This window comes from Conger conger, chromosome 3, assembly GCF_963514075.1.
Source record: "Conger conger chromosome 3, fConCon1.1, whole genome shotgun sequence".
In the NCBI taxonomy this organism is placed as follows: Eukaryota; Metazoa; Chordata; class Actinopteri; order Anguilliformes; family Congridae; genus Conger; species Conger conger.
Window position 1 is genome coordinate 79,175,452 of NC_083762.1, and position 14,055 is coordinate 79,189,506.

The window sequence follows — 14,055 nt, forward strand, 5'->3', positions numbered from 1 at the left end:
AGAAATCCCTGTGGCCTCAGCTGTTAAACACGAGAAGGCTTCAATTTCCACGGAGATGGATAAAGAGAGAGTCTCATCTGATGTCTTTGATGGGTACAAGTTTCCTCTGAGAATCTCACCAGTGAAGTTTGGAGACAGTGGAATGTACACCTGTTATTATGACAGACACGTGGCGGCTGCAGTAACTCTGGTAACTATTCAGGGTAAGTTTGCAGTTCACATTTAGTTTACGTGATTTACAGAAGTAAATAAATAACAGTATATTTAACATGATGCTTATTGAATTCCATATTGTTACATTTGTGTGACTGACAAATAGTAAGCAACATTGGTAATAATGGAAGCTATCTGCATAAATATTATTTTCTGACAAATAAATGAACAAATAAAATAATTAATAAATTATCCATGTCGATGTGCTTTCTCTCAGTCTCAGCAGAGCCCCCTGGTGGTCTGTCCAGGAATCAGTCAGTTGTGCTGAACTGTGAGATATCGCAGGTGATTGGCACTGTGACCCTGGCCTGGCTCCGGATGAAGGGGGGCAAGGGGGAGCTCGTAAAACAGGAGGTCCTGACAGAGAGACCCCCAAAATTGATGCTCAGCCTCACCCTGCCCAGCCTCACTGAAGACCAGCTACACTGGGCCTGTGTGGTGTTCACAGGGAGCGTGCTCAGAGCACAGGTCCCCCTGCACCTCACACTGCCAAAAACGCCCATCAAGCAAGGTACAATCCTCCAACCAAAGGGATGGGTTTGGCCTCTGTCCGCACTTACAGCAACACCTTCCAACCACACCCTCCTCACGCACTGCACAGCTTTTATCATGGGGAGTCAACATGAGCAACATGGCAGTCTCATGCTTAAGCTGGTCTTAAGATACAGCAGTTTGAATCTGAGAACAGACTACATCAGACACACTGAATCTGAGAACAGCCTACATCAGATACACTGAATCTGAGAACAGACAACCTCAGACACATTGAATCTGAGAACAGACTACATCAGACACACTGAATCTGAGAACAGACTACATCAGACACACTGAATCTGAGAACAGACAACCTCAGACACATTGAATCTGAGAACAGACAACATCATACACACTGAATCCGAGAACAGACTACATCAGACACATTGGTTCTTAGAACAGATTACATCACACACACTGAATCTGAGAACAGACTACATCAGACACACTGAATCTGAGAACAGAATACATCAGACACACTGAATCTGAGAACAGCCTACATCAGACACACTGAATCTGAAAACAGACTACATCAGACACACTGAATCTGAGAACAGACTACATCAGAGACACTGAATCTGAGAACAGACTACATCAGACACACTGAATCTGAGAACAGACTACATCAGACACACTGAATCTGAGAACAGACTACATCAGACACACTGAATCTGAGAACAGACTACATCAGACACACTAACCCCATGTTCCCTCTCACACAGGGTGGAGCACTGAGACAGTGGTCAGGGTGGTGATTGTAGCGCTGGCCACCCTGGGGATGCTATTGGTTCTGAGGTGGTACTGGTTATGGACGAGACGCCAAGCAAGTAAGGACACTCGCACTGGGACACAACAGCCAAGCGCTCAACATCTTTCAGCTTTGAAGGAAGACAGGGGACCATGGCCCTGAAACCAACTGTTCAAAGTATCTTATCACTGGACATAGGCTAAACTCAGACCCTTTTCTTCTTAAGTTTACAAACACCTACAGATTGGCTCAAAGTCTAATTTAAGTCTAACCACTGTGCTGCCCGTAACTTAAGCCAAAGAAACCACTTCCAGATTTCACCATCAACGGAGTCTGATAAAGACTGAACAGTTTTAAATTTCCACTGATTTCACCATCAACGGTGTCTGATAAAGACTGAACAGTTTTAAATTTCCACTGTTGCAGGTGAACCTGAGTCAGCCCAGCCTGAGGAGTGACCAGAGCAGCAAAGCCCTGCAGGACCAATGCAATGGTGAGCCTCCCTCCAACGTACAGCTCTCACTGACGCACACAGATTAGTCTCTAAGCTGTGCAGAGTGATCTGGACACACTCGCAAGATTAAATTAAACTCAAAGTACCTGCAATGCAAACCACAGAGGAAGTGTACCTCGGCTGCCAACACAACTTAATGAGCGACAAAGGAACTCACACTCCAGTATCACAACAAAACTCTCCAGAAAGGCAGCGATATGAAGGATAAACTCATTTTAAGAAGTTGTAATAAGACATAATGGGCAACGTGCAAAATATTTTCAGTTCATAGAATCAATATCAGTGCTTGTCAAAAGTAAAACAGACATAACCATCTCCCCTTCCCCACATCCTTAGCTAAAGGGCTACAGCCTGCAGCTGACTCACTGATCTGCAGGAACCAGCAGAATTGTGTCGTCTCTCCTGTTTCATGGTGTCATACCTCCTGTACACCTAAAGTATTGATGAGTGATTAAAAACAACCTTCCTGTGTATGCTCAATGAGATTCTGATTATACTGTTCGTTTAAGAAAATAGTGTTTTCTTTCTGTAGTGATTTTTACAAAGCGCATTGTTACAGAGCAACATTACACAAGTCCGGGCCTGTACTTTACTGCCTGTAGATTACATCTCTTGAAAAATATAATTGAAAAAAAGATTGTTTGTAGATTTGAATTTTTGATGTATTGTTTTTTAAATATTTTTTGTTATATTTGGGAAATGAAAAACACCACATTTTTTAAATGTTTCTCTTGATGGTTTTGTGAGTTTATTTTCCCCTAGGTGAAATAGCTCTGCATATTCTGTACATTTTCTAAATAAAACATGTGATCAGGATTTATTTTCTATTGGTTTTTCTGTTCCTTTGCATCACAAGGGCAATGTGTTGGTTGTTGTTGTTGTTGTTGTTGTTGTTGTTGTTGTTGTTGTGATTTGTGTATTATTATTATGATTATTATTATGATTATTATTATTATTATTATTATTATTATTATTAGTTTCACTGCTGTGACTGCAGGCCAACATTATCATTCCCCCTGCCCTCTACCTGCTGTGGGTGCTGTCACCACACCTCTCTCAATAGCTTTGCAAAAACAGTTTGTACGTTCTCCATTTTTAGCCATTTCCTGTAAAGAGTACCTTGTAGAAAGGCTAGACTCCAGTGACAAGGGCTGCACAGAGCATCAGCCATGGTAGATTTTCTTTGAAGCCTTTAAGGAGTAAGATCATAATTATGTAATCAGCATGTTCATATATTTCCACAATCACAGTGCTTATTATTTTATTTCTGTATTATTTTATCTACAATGTGTTGTCTTTGTAATTCTGTTATTGGCTTAATATGAAGCCATTTGAGCTACATTTTATGTATGAAAGGTCTATATAAATAAAACTTTATATTATTATATTATATGATATGATATGATATGATATGATATGATATGATATGATATTATATTATATTATATTATATTATATTATATTATAATACATTATATTACTGAACTTTGGAATGTCTATCTAACAATCACTTCTGGTCATTGAAAGCAATGCAGTTCTTCAACACTGTCCTAGAAACAGTCCAATAAAACAATAGCTCAAATTTTTGGGCTGGACCATTTATAATTTCATGAACAAGACACACGTCTGCACTTTTTATAGTGTTCTCCCAGCTCAGCCAGTTGTGTCTTCTTAGGACAGAGGAGTGGTGATGATTGTTTGTCTCTCTGTCCAGGGCCTTCAGAGCTTGTTTGTACACAGACTCAGTGGGTTTCAGAGTGCTTTTGCTTGCTTTTACCCAACTTGTCAAGCAGGATGTCGGATGAGAATCTTCACACGTCATGACGCATTCATGTGAAGTTTCACGGCTTCAGTGGTGAAACAGTATCTAATACATATATGTGACAGTTTTAACTTTTCTGTATTTCCTCTTTTTTTAATCAGAGTGTTGAGAATCCGGGCGGCCTGTAGCATAGTGGGTAAGGTATATGACTGGGACCCACAAGGTCGGTGGTTCAATCCCCCGTGTACCCCCAATAAGATACGCACAGCTGTTCTTGTCTCCTGCTTAGTCTAATCAACTGTAAGTCACTCTGGATAAGGGCGTCTGCCAAATGCCATCAATGTGATGTAATGAGAATCAATCATGATTCGAAGGTAATAACTCATTGGCTGCCTTTGGTTTTCCCTGGATACACAGACATCTGGATCAGAATAGTCTGCCTGCTTCTGTATGAAAAACATGCAGACAATGATTTTAAAATATTACATCTGTTAACAAAATAGAACATCATGTGATGACCTGTAGTTAACAGGTTAAATGGCAGGTCTTTGTGCTTCAACAGACACGGTCACAGTGCTGAGCACAGCCATGAACAGAACCGGAGATGAATAACAGACACGGTCACAGTGCTGAGCACAGCCATGAACAGAACTGGAGATGAGTACTGAGGTGCCAAAGAACTTTCCAGCAAACTTAACCAAAGTGGTTGGTACTTCCTCTTTCTTTAGCCATTTCCTGTTCACATACCTCGTAGAAAGGCTAGAGACCAGTAAGAAGGCTGTGTTGGGCAGAAGTTAGACACCAGTAAGAAGGCTGTGCAGGGCAGAAGTTAGACACCAGTAAGAAGGCTGTGTAAGGCAGAAGTTAGACACCAGTAAGAAGGCTGTGTAGTGCAGAAGTTAGACACCAGTAAGAAGGGCTATGTAGGGCAGAAGCCATGGGGATGGTACAGTGGTGGACCCTACTCTGGATATTGACGTACTGTCTCACACTTTCAGCTGAGGGTGAGTCTGTCTTTCTGCCTCAATCATTTATGTGCTTATTAATATACTGTATAAATCCTACAAGGATGTAATCAAATGTACAAGAACTGAACAAAATCGTAATGGACAAATAGTTCATTTATAGCACTGCAGAAAGCTAAGCTATCTCACAGTCATATGAGTGGGCATGGTGGCACAGTGGTTAGCACTGATTCCTGGAATAAGCAGGTTCTGGGTTTGTGTCCTGGAAGAAGCAGGTTCTGGGTTTGAGTCCTGGAAGAAGCAGGTTCTGGGTTTGAGTCCTGGAAGAAGCAGGTTCTGGGTTTGAGTCCTGGAAGAAGCAGGTTCTGGGTTTGAGTCCTGGCCAGCCCAGATCCTCTCTGTGTGGAGTTCTGTGTGCATGTTCTCCTCGTGTTCACATGGGCTTCCTCTGGGTACTCCGGTTTCCTCCCTCAATCGAAAGACACATAGCCCAGGCTCTACTAGTGAAAACTAGCCCCCTTGGATAACTCTGGCACATTTGCCAGACATGTTATTAATGTGCAAGTTGTCTCTTCAAAAGGAAGCAATACAGTGCTTCTGCTGATTCCAGGCAGTTACTCTGACTTTTAAAATATGGAATTATATGAAATTATGACTGATAAAGTCTTTAATATTGTTATGTACACTCCATGCAATGACGTACAAAATTTGTGAAGTTGCAGTAACACAGATGATCTAGAGGTCTACAAGTATTCCATACATGACCCACAATGGTGCAAGTTTACAGAGGCTCAAAGTACGCATTTATGATCACTGCAAACAGTTCTACTTTCCAGTTGCCAGGTTTACATGAAGGGCTGTATTTACCTGAAGAGTTTCATTTCAGGTGATATGGAATCTTCTACAAATAATTTAGCTCATATATTTGTATAGGATTCATTTTGTATGTCTATTTATACTCCTATATCAGATTAACTTGGGTCTAATCACATGGGTTTAATAAAGTAACTGCAATTTAACTCCACACTGAAATTAAATATTATCATGAAGCAGTTGGATCTGTGCCTTAGCTATGTTTCTCTTTCTGCAGTGTTGGTGCAGTACAAATACTTCATTTCTGTGCCTTTGCTATGTATCTCTTTCTGTAGTGTTGGTGCAGTACACATACTTCATTTGTGGGGAGGATCAGGAGGTCTCTCTACAAGCCCCTTAGCTCAAAGGGACAGAATTCATCTGGGAGTGGACATCTTATGACGGACGATACAGAAACGCTCGTATAATAACTATCCAGTCCAATGGAAATAGGATATCTTGATATGCATGATGCATTTTTGATGCTACATGCAGTGCAGCATGTAAGTATTTGGACAGTGGTAAAATTTATTTTCTTTTGGCTTCTTGAGGAAAAGGTTTAGAAAGCTCTCAGCATCAATTGCTCTTTGCTTCTGCAGTGAAACCATCACACTGGCACACAGAACGTGAAGGATCTGATGTGACCATGAGCTGTGAGGTATCCCACCTTCCAGATTCAGCTACACTGGCCTGGGAACGGGACAGAGAACCCACTGCTAACACAACGCTGATCTACAACAACACTGCCCACATCATCATCCACAGTGTTGACCAACACAGTGAGGGAACCTATGACTGTACACTCCGACGGAACGGAGCGCTTATTTTGAGCGTTCCCAATGAACTTAAAGTCACCAAGGGTACGTTACTATGCATTTATGGAGCATTTACAAAAGCATTGTTATCTTTTTTCATAACCAGTAACTGTGAAGCACAGTTTTCAGGCTAAAGTTAAATCAAAGTACTGTGACCCGAGCCATCTTAAGACTGTGTAGTTGTGTACACATATTTCTTGATGTAAAAATGGTTCAGATATACACCACTGGTGATGTATACAGGTGGGCGACCACGAGTTGGGCTGGGCTGTCAAATCTGGTGCTTGGTCGTTCGTACGACTACCACAATGGTTTATGACTTGACCAGCTTCAATACACAATACACAAATGTGCAAATTCCACTCAAGACCTCTTGTGTTTGTAATCATTCACCAGAGCAGATAGTTGTTGGGCTGGGCTGCTGAAGGGCTGGTTGGTGGCTCATTCTGTGGTCCATGGAGGAGTCCCACTGTCTCAGATTGAATCCGGACCACAGCAGTGTACTGTGGCCTGTGACTCCATAGGACAGCGCATAACTGCTGATGGCAGTACCCAGGGTACAGGAGGGTCCAGTCAGTTAGGGGTCCGGGGATCATTGGTGACATCACGTGTGAGGGATTGTGCAGCTATAAATAGTCATGTGATATTCCAAGAAAATAGCTACTGAAGTCACAACACGTGCATTTGTTTAAATGATGGACATTTTAACGGGTATATTAAATTCCTACAAAAAATGCATGCGTGTTGAAATTGTACTTCTCTCTAGGCTCTTTCAGCAAACTTATCCCTGGTTATGGGTATGCACTTTGCAATTTGTTGTACGTCGCTCTGGATAAGAGCGTCTGCCAAATGCCAATAATGTAATGTAATGTTTCCATCTGAGACAAAGGCAGTGCGCAAAAAAATGCACACAATGCAAATGCAGAGTAGAGGCTACTGTACAGAACGACTCACCCAATATTAATGACAGTTACTGTTGATGCTAATATACTGTGGGCTTTTTACACTCAATGAGCATTCTCCCCGTGTCTGCGTGGGTTTCCTCCAGGTACTCCGGTTTCCTCCCACAGTCCAAAGACATGCAGGTTAGGCTGATTGGAGAATCTAAGTTGCTTGTGGGTATGACTGTGTGAGTGAATGGTGTGTGTGCCTTGCGATGGACTGGCGACCTGTCCAGGGTGTATTCCTGCCTTTCGCCCCAATGTATGCTGGGATGGGCTCCAGCCCCGCTGCGACCCTGTTCAGGATAAGCGGGTTAAGATAATGGATGGATGGATGATGAATGAATGAATGAATGAATGAATGAATGATGAATGAATGAATGAGTGTATAAATTTCTCTATGAGTTCATATATTCATTCATTTATTTATTTATTTGGTCTGCCATGTTTGTGATCTTACACCTTAAACAATGCATTAAGAAAATATATAATGCCAGCATGCCATGTTTGGAGACAGATCTGCTGGGCGGGCTGTAATTGTTGCTTGCATGGCTATAATATTTTTCATGAGCCATTCTGTAATGAGGCCTGAGACTTTCCTCTTCCACCATCTCTGTGGGCTACCTGACTTTCACCTCAGTTTTTTTTTTCACTCACGACCTGTAGCAGTAGCAAATGTGCTTACTGTACAAAAAGTAATTCTATCATTGTTCTCTGTTCATTCTTCAGGAACATTTGTAACACATGACACTCTGTACAGAGGGAGTCTGAACAGCAGTGAGGAGGTGCTAATCTGCCATTCTCTGATCTCATACACAAAAGCCTCCTGGTCTTGGGTGCCAGTGTCTGAGACACTAGAAATCCCTGTGGCCTCAGCTGTTAAACACGAGAAGGCTTCAATTTCCACGGAGATGGATAAAGAGAGAGTCTCATCTGATGTCTTTGATGGGTACAAGTTTCCTCTGAGAATCTCACCAGTGAAGTTTGGAGACAGTGGAATGTACACCTGTTATTATGACAGACACGTGCCGGCTGCAGTAACTCTGGTAACTATTCAGGGTAAGTTTGCAGTTCACATTTAGTTTACGTGATTTACAGAAGTAAATAAATAACAGTATATTTAACATGATGCTTATTTAATTCCGTATTGTTACATTTGTGTGACTGACAAATGGTAAGCAACATTGGTAGTAATGGAAGCTATCTGCATAAATATTATTTTTTGACAAATAAATGAACAAATAAAATAATTAATAAATTATCCATGTCAATGTGCTTTCTCTCAGTCTCAGCAGAGCCCCCTGGTGGTCTGTCCAGGAATCAGCCAGTTGTGCTGAACTGTGAGATATCGCAGGTGATCGAATCTGTGACCTTGGCCTGGCCCCCGATGAAGGGGGGCAGGGGGGAGCTCGTAAAACAGGAGGTCCTGACAGAGAGACCCCCAAAAATGATGCTCAGCCTCACCCTGCCCAGCCTCACTGAAGACCAGCTACACTGGGCCTGTGTGGTGTTCACAGGGAGCGTGCTCAGAGCACAGGTCCCCCTGCACCTCACACTGCCCATCAAGCAAGGTACAATCCTCCAGCCATAGGGATGGGTTAGGCCTCTGTTCCCACTAACAGCAACACCTTCCAACCACACCCTCCTCACGCACTGCACAGCTTTTATCATGGGGAGTCAACATGAGCAACATGGCGGTCTCATGCTTAAACTGGTCTTAACATACAGCAGTTTTAATCTGAGAACAGACTACATCAGACACACTGAATCTGAGAACAGCCTACATCAGACACACTGAATCTGAGAACAGCCTACATCAGATACACTGAATCTGAGAACAGACAACCTCAGACACATTGAATCTGAGAACAGACTACATCAGACACACTGAATCCGAGAACAGACTACATCAGACACATTGGTTCTTAGAACAGATTACATCACACACACTGAATCTGAGAACAGACTACATCAGACACACTGAATCTGAGAACAGCCTACAACAGACACACTGAATCTGAGAACAGATTACATCACACACACTGAATCTGAGTACAGACTAAATCAGACATATTGAATCTGAGAACAGCCTACATCAGACACACTGAATCTGAGAACAGACAACCTCAGACACATTGAATCTGAAAACAGACTACATCAGACACACTGAATCTGAGAACAGACTACATCAGACACACTGAATCTGAGAACAGACTACATCAGACACACTGAATCTGAGAACAGACTACATCACACACATTGGTTCTTAGAACAGAATACATCAGATACACTGAATCTGAGAACAGACTACATCAGACATACTGAATCTGAGAACAGCCTACATCAGACACACAGAATCTGAGAACAGACAACCTCAGACACATTGAATCTGAGAACAGACTACATCAGACACACTGAATCCGAGAACAGACTGCATCAGACACATTGGTTCTTAGAACAGATTACATCACACACATTGGTTCTTAGGACAGATTACATCACACACACTGAATCTGAGAACAGACTACATTAGACACACTGAATCTAAGAATAGACTACATCAGACACACTGAATCTGAGAACAGACTACATCAGACACACTAACCCCATGTTCCCTCTCACACAGGGTGGAGCACTGAGACAGTGGTCAGGGTGGTGATTGTAGCGCTGGCCACCCTGGGGATGCTATTGGTTCTGAGGTGGTACTGGTCCTGGACGAGACGCCAAGCAAGTAAGGACACTCGCACTGGGACACAACAGCCAAGCGCTCAACATCTTTCAGCTTTGAAGGAAGACAGGGGACCATGGCCCTGAAACCAGCTGTTCAAAGTATCTTATCACTGGACATAGGCTAAACTCAGACCCTTTTCTTCTTAAGTTTACAAACATCTACAGATTGGCTCAAAGTCTAATTTAAGACTCGCTAAGAATGAACCTAACCTCCAAGTGGTAGTTGTGGGAGGAAACCCACGCAGACACAGGGAGAAAATGCCAAAAACTCCACACACAACATCAAAGAGACCATGCTGTGGGATGACAGTGCTATCCACTGCACCACTGAGCTGCCCTGTAACTTCAGCCAAAGAAACCACTTCCAGATTTCACCATCAATGGTGTCTGATAATGACTGAACAGATTCCCATTTCCATTGATTTCACCATCAACGGTGTCTGATAAAATCTGAACAGTTTGAAATTTCCACTGATTTCACTATCAACGGTGTTTCATAAAGACTGAACAGTTTCCCATTTCCATTGATCACACCATCAATGATGTCAGATAAAGACTGAACAGTTTTAAATTTCCACTGATTTCACCATCAACGGTGTCTGATAAAGACTGAACAGTTTTAAATTTCCACTGTTGCAGGTGAACCTGAGTCAGCCCAGCCTGAGGAGTGACCAGAGCAGCAAAGCCCTGCAGGACCAATGCAATGGTGAGCCTCCCTCCAACGTACAGCTCTCACTGACGCACACAGATAAGTCTCTAAGCTGTGCAGAGTGATCTGGACATACTCGCAAGATTAAATTAAACTCAAAGTTCGTTCAATGCAAACCACAGAGGAAGTGTACCTCGGCTGCCAACACAACTTAATGAGCGACAAAGGAACTCACACTCCAGTATCACAACAAACTCTCCAGAAAGGCAGCGATATGAAGGATAAACTCATTTTAAGAAGTTTTAATAAGACATAATGGGCAAAGTGCAAAATATTTTCAGTTCATAGAATCAATATCAGTGCTTGTCAAAAGTAAAACAGACATAACCATCTCCCCTTCCCCACATCCTTAGCTAAAGGGCTACAGCCTGCAGCTGACTCACTGATCTGCAGGAACCAGCAGAATTGTGTCGTCTCTCCTGTTTCATGGTGTCATACCTCCTGTACACCTAAAGTATTGATGAGTGATTAAAAACAACCTTCCTGTGTATGCTCAATGAGATTCTGATTATACTGTTCGTTTAAGAAAATAGTGTTTTCTTTCTGTAGTGATTTTTACAAAGCGCATTGTTACAGAGCAACATTACACAAGTCCGGGCCTGTACTTTACTGGCTGTAGATTACATCTCTTGAAAAATATCATTGAAAAAAAGATTGTTTGTAGATTTGAATTTTTGATGTATTGTTTTTTAAATATTTTTTGTTATATTTTGGAAATGTAAAATCCCACATTTTTTTAATGTTTCTCTTGATGGTTTTGTGAGTTTATTTTCCCCTAGGTGAAATAGCTCTGCATATTCTGTACATTTTCTAAATAAAACATGACATCAGGATTTATTTTCTATTGGTTTTTCTGTTCCTTTGCATCACAAGGGCAATGTGTTGGTTGTTGTTGTTGTTGTTGTTGTTGTGGTGATTTGTGTATTATTATTATGATTATCATTAGTATCACTGCTGTGACTGCAGGCCAACATTATCATTCCCCCTGCCCTCTACCTGCTGTGGGTGCTGTCACCACACCTCTCTCAATAGCTTTGCGAAAACAGTTTGTACTTTCTCCATTTTCAGCCATTTCCTGTAAAGAGTACCTTGTAGAAAGGCTAGACACCAGTAACAAGGGCTGCACAGAGCATCAGCCATGGTAGATTTTCTTTGAAGCCTTTAAGGAGTAAGAGCATAATTATGTAATCAGCATGTTCATATTGTGGCGGCCCGATCAGGGATCGGTACACCACGGGAGTGGAACGACCCGTGCGCCGACGCCAAGAGCTAGGGAAAATAATTAATAACGTGTATTTCCCTAGATCGTATTTAACAGGTCAGCACCTTGGAGAGAGCCCGGCCAGGAGAATCAGCACCAAGGCCGGCAACAACGGGGAGAGGCGCGTGGGGAATGCGGGCACTCAATACGAACCGTCTCTGATTGGACAGGCGCAGCTGGACTGCGTTCAAGAGGGAGAGAGACGCCCTACAAAAGGCCGGGCGCGAGGACAGAGCGGGGCTGAGTACTAAGGGAGAAAGACGCCGAGCCAGCACGTGGGATAAACCGCTGTTAGAAAGACGGGCGACAAGGCGGAGAAGCGGGCCTTTCGAGGCCAGGGAAGGCGAGGATTGGACAGTCCCGCCACTAATAACGATGGGCCAACAGCGTCACGTGAATCCCAGAGCGCCGGTGTTCCTAATCTTTTTGGCCGGTGACTTTTTTTTTGCTGTTGGGACTATTGAATTATGCCCTGAAGGCACTTAGAAAAAATTAATAATTTTTTTTTTTTGGTTTACCTATTTTTTGCTCTCTCTTCCTCTTTCACCCCATGGGTCACCACAATATATTTCCACAATCACCGTGCTTATGATTTTATTTTTGTATTATTTCATCTACAATGTGATGTCTTTGTAATTCTATTATTGCCTTAACATGAAGCCCTTTGAGCTACATTTTATGTATGAAAGGTTTATATAAATAAAGCTTTATATTATTACATTATATTTTATTACATTATATTCCTGAACTTTGGACTAACACTTCTGGTCATTGACAGCAATGCAGTTCTTGAACACTGTCCTAGAAACAGTCCAATAAAACAATAGCTCGAATGGCTTTTTATTCATAAGATAGTGAGTGGGAGTGGGCCAGACCATTTATAATTTCATGAACAAGACACACGTCTGCACTTTTTATAGTGTTCTCCCAGCTCAGCCAGTTGTGTCTTCTTAGGACAGAGGAGTGGTGATGATTGTTTGTCTCTCTGTCCAGGGCCTTCAGAGCTTGTTTGTACACAGACTCAGTGGGTTTCAGAGTGCTTTTGCTTGCTTTTACCCAACTTGTCAAGCAGGATGTCGGATAAGAATCTTCATAAGTCATGATGCATTCATGTGAAATTTCACGGCTTCAGTGGTGAAACAGTATCTAATACATCTATGTATTGACAGTTTTAACTTTTCTGTATTTCCTCTTTATTTAATCCGCATGTTGAGAATTCGGGCGGCCTGTAGCATAGTGGGTAAGGTACATGACTGGGACCCGCAAGGTCGGTGGTTCAATCCCCTGTGTAGCCCCAATAAGATACGGACAGCTGTTCTTGTCTCCTGCTTAGTCTAATTAACTGTACATCACTCTGGATAAGAGCATCTGCAAAATGCCATTAATGTGATGGCATGAGAATCAATCATGATTCGAAGGTAATAACTCATTGGCTGCCTTTGGTTTTCCCTGGATACACAGACATCTGGATCAGAAGAGTCCGCCTGCTTCTGTATGAAAAACATGCAGACAATAATTTTAAAATATTACATCTGTTCACAAAATAGAACATCATGTGGTGACCTGTAGTTAACAGATTAAATGGCAGGTCTTTGTGCTTCAACAGACACAGTCACAGTGCTGAGCACAGCCATGAACAGAACCGGAGATGAATAACAGACACGGTCACAGTGCTGAGCACAGCCATGAACAGAACCGGAGATGAGTACTGAGGTGCCACAGAACTTTCCAGCAAACTTGTGCAAGCTGTTGCATAACATAGCTTAACCACAGTGGTTGGTACTTCCTCTTTCTTGAGCCATTTCATGTTCAAATACCTTGTAGAAAGGCTAGACACCAGTAAAGAGGGCTGTGTAGGGCAGAAGTTAGACACTCGTAACCACAAGGGCTGTGTAGGGCAGAAGCCATGGGGAGGGTACAGTGGTGGACCCTACTCTGGATATTGAGATACTGTCACACACTTTCAGCTGAGGGTGAGTCTCCCTTTCTGCCTCAATCATTTATTCATGTA

At 42.4% G+C, this 14,055-nt stretch overlaps 1 protein-coding gene across 1 annotated transcript; it reads left to right on the top strand.

The window, feature by feature from the left end:
- The first annotated feature begins 6,093 nt into the window (after positions 1-6,093).
- LOC133123657 (uncharacterized) lies at positions 6,094-12,295 on the top strand. Its single transcript, XM_061234136.1, has 5 exons — positions 6,094-6,448; positions 8,074-8,403; positions 8,631-8,755; positions 10,714-10,780; positions 12,102-12,295. Exons 1-5 carry the CDS (start codon positions 6,235-6,237, stop codon positions 12,293-12,295), a joined length of 930 nt encoding a protein of 309 aa, XP_061090120.1. The 5' UTR covers positions 6,094-6,234.
- The last annotated feature ends 1,760 nt before the right edge of the window (positions 12,296-14,055 follow it).

Excerpts from the sequence above, each read along its gene's own strand:
- LOC133123657 (XM_061234136.1), top strand. The coding sequence starts at position 6,235 with ATGAGCTGTGAGGTATCCCACCTTCCAGATTCAGCTACACTGGCCTGG. Across the intron at positions 8,404-8,630 it reads AACTCTGGTAACTATTCAGG|TCTCAGCAGAGCCCCCTGGT; the intron begins GTAAGTTTGCAG and ends GCTTTCTCTCAG. Across the intron at positions 10,781-12,101 it reads CCTGCAGGACCAATGCAATG|GTCAGCACCTTGGAGAGAGC; the intron begins GTGAGCCTCCCT and ends CGTATTTAACAG.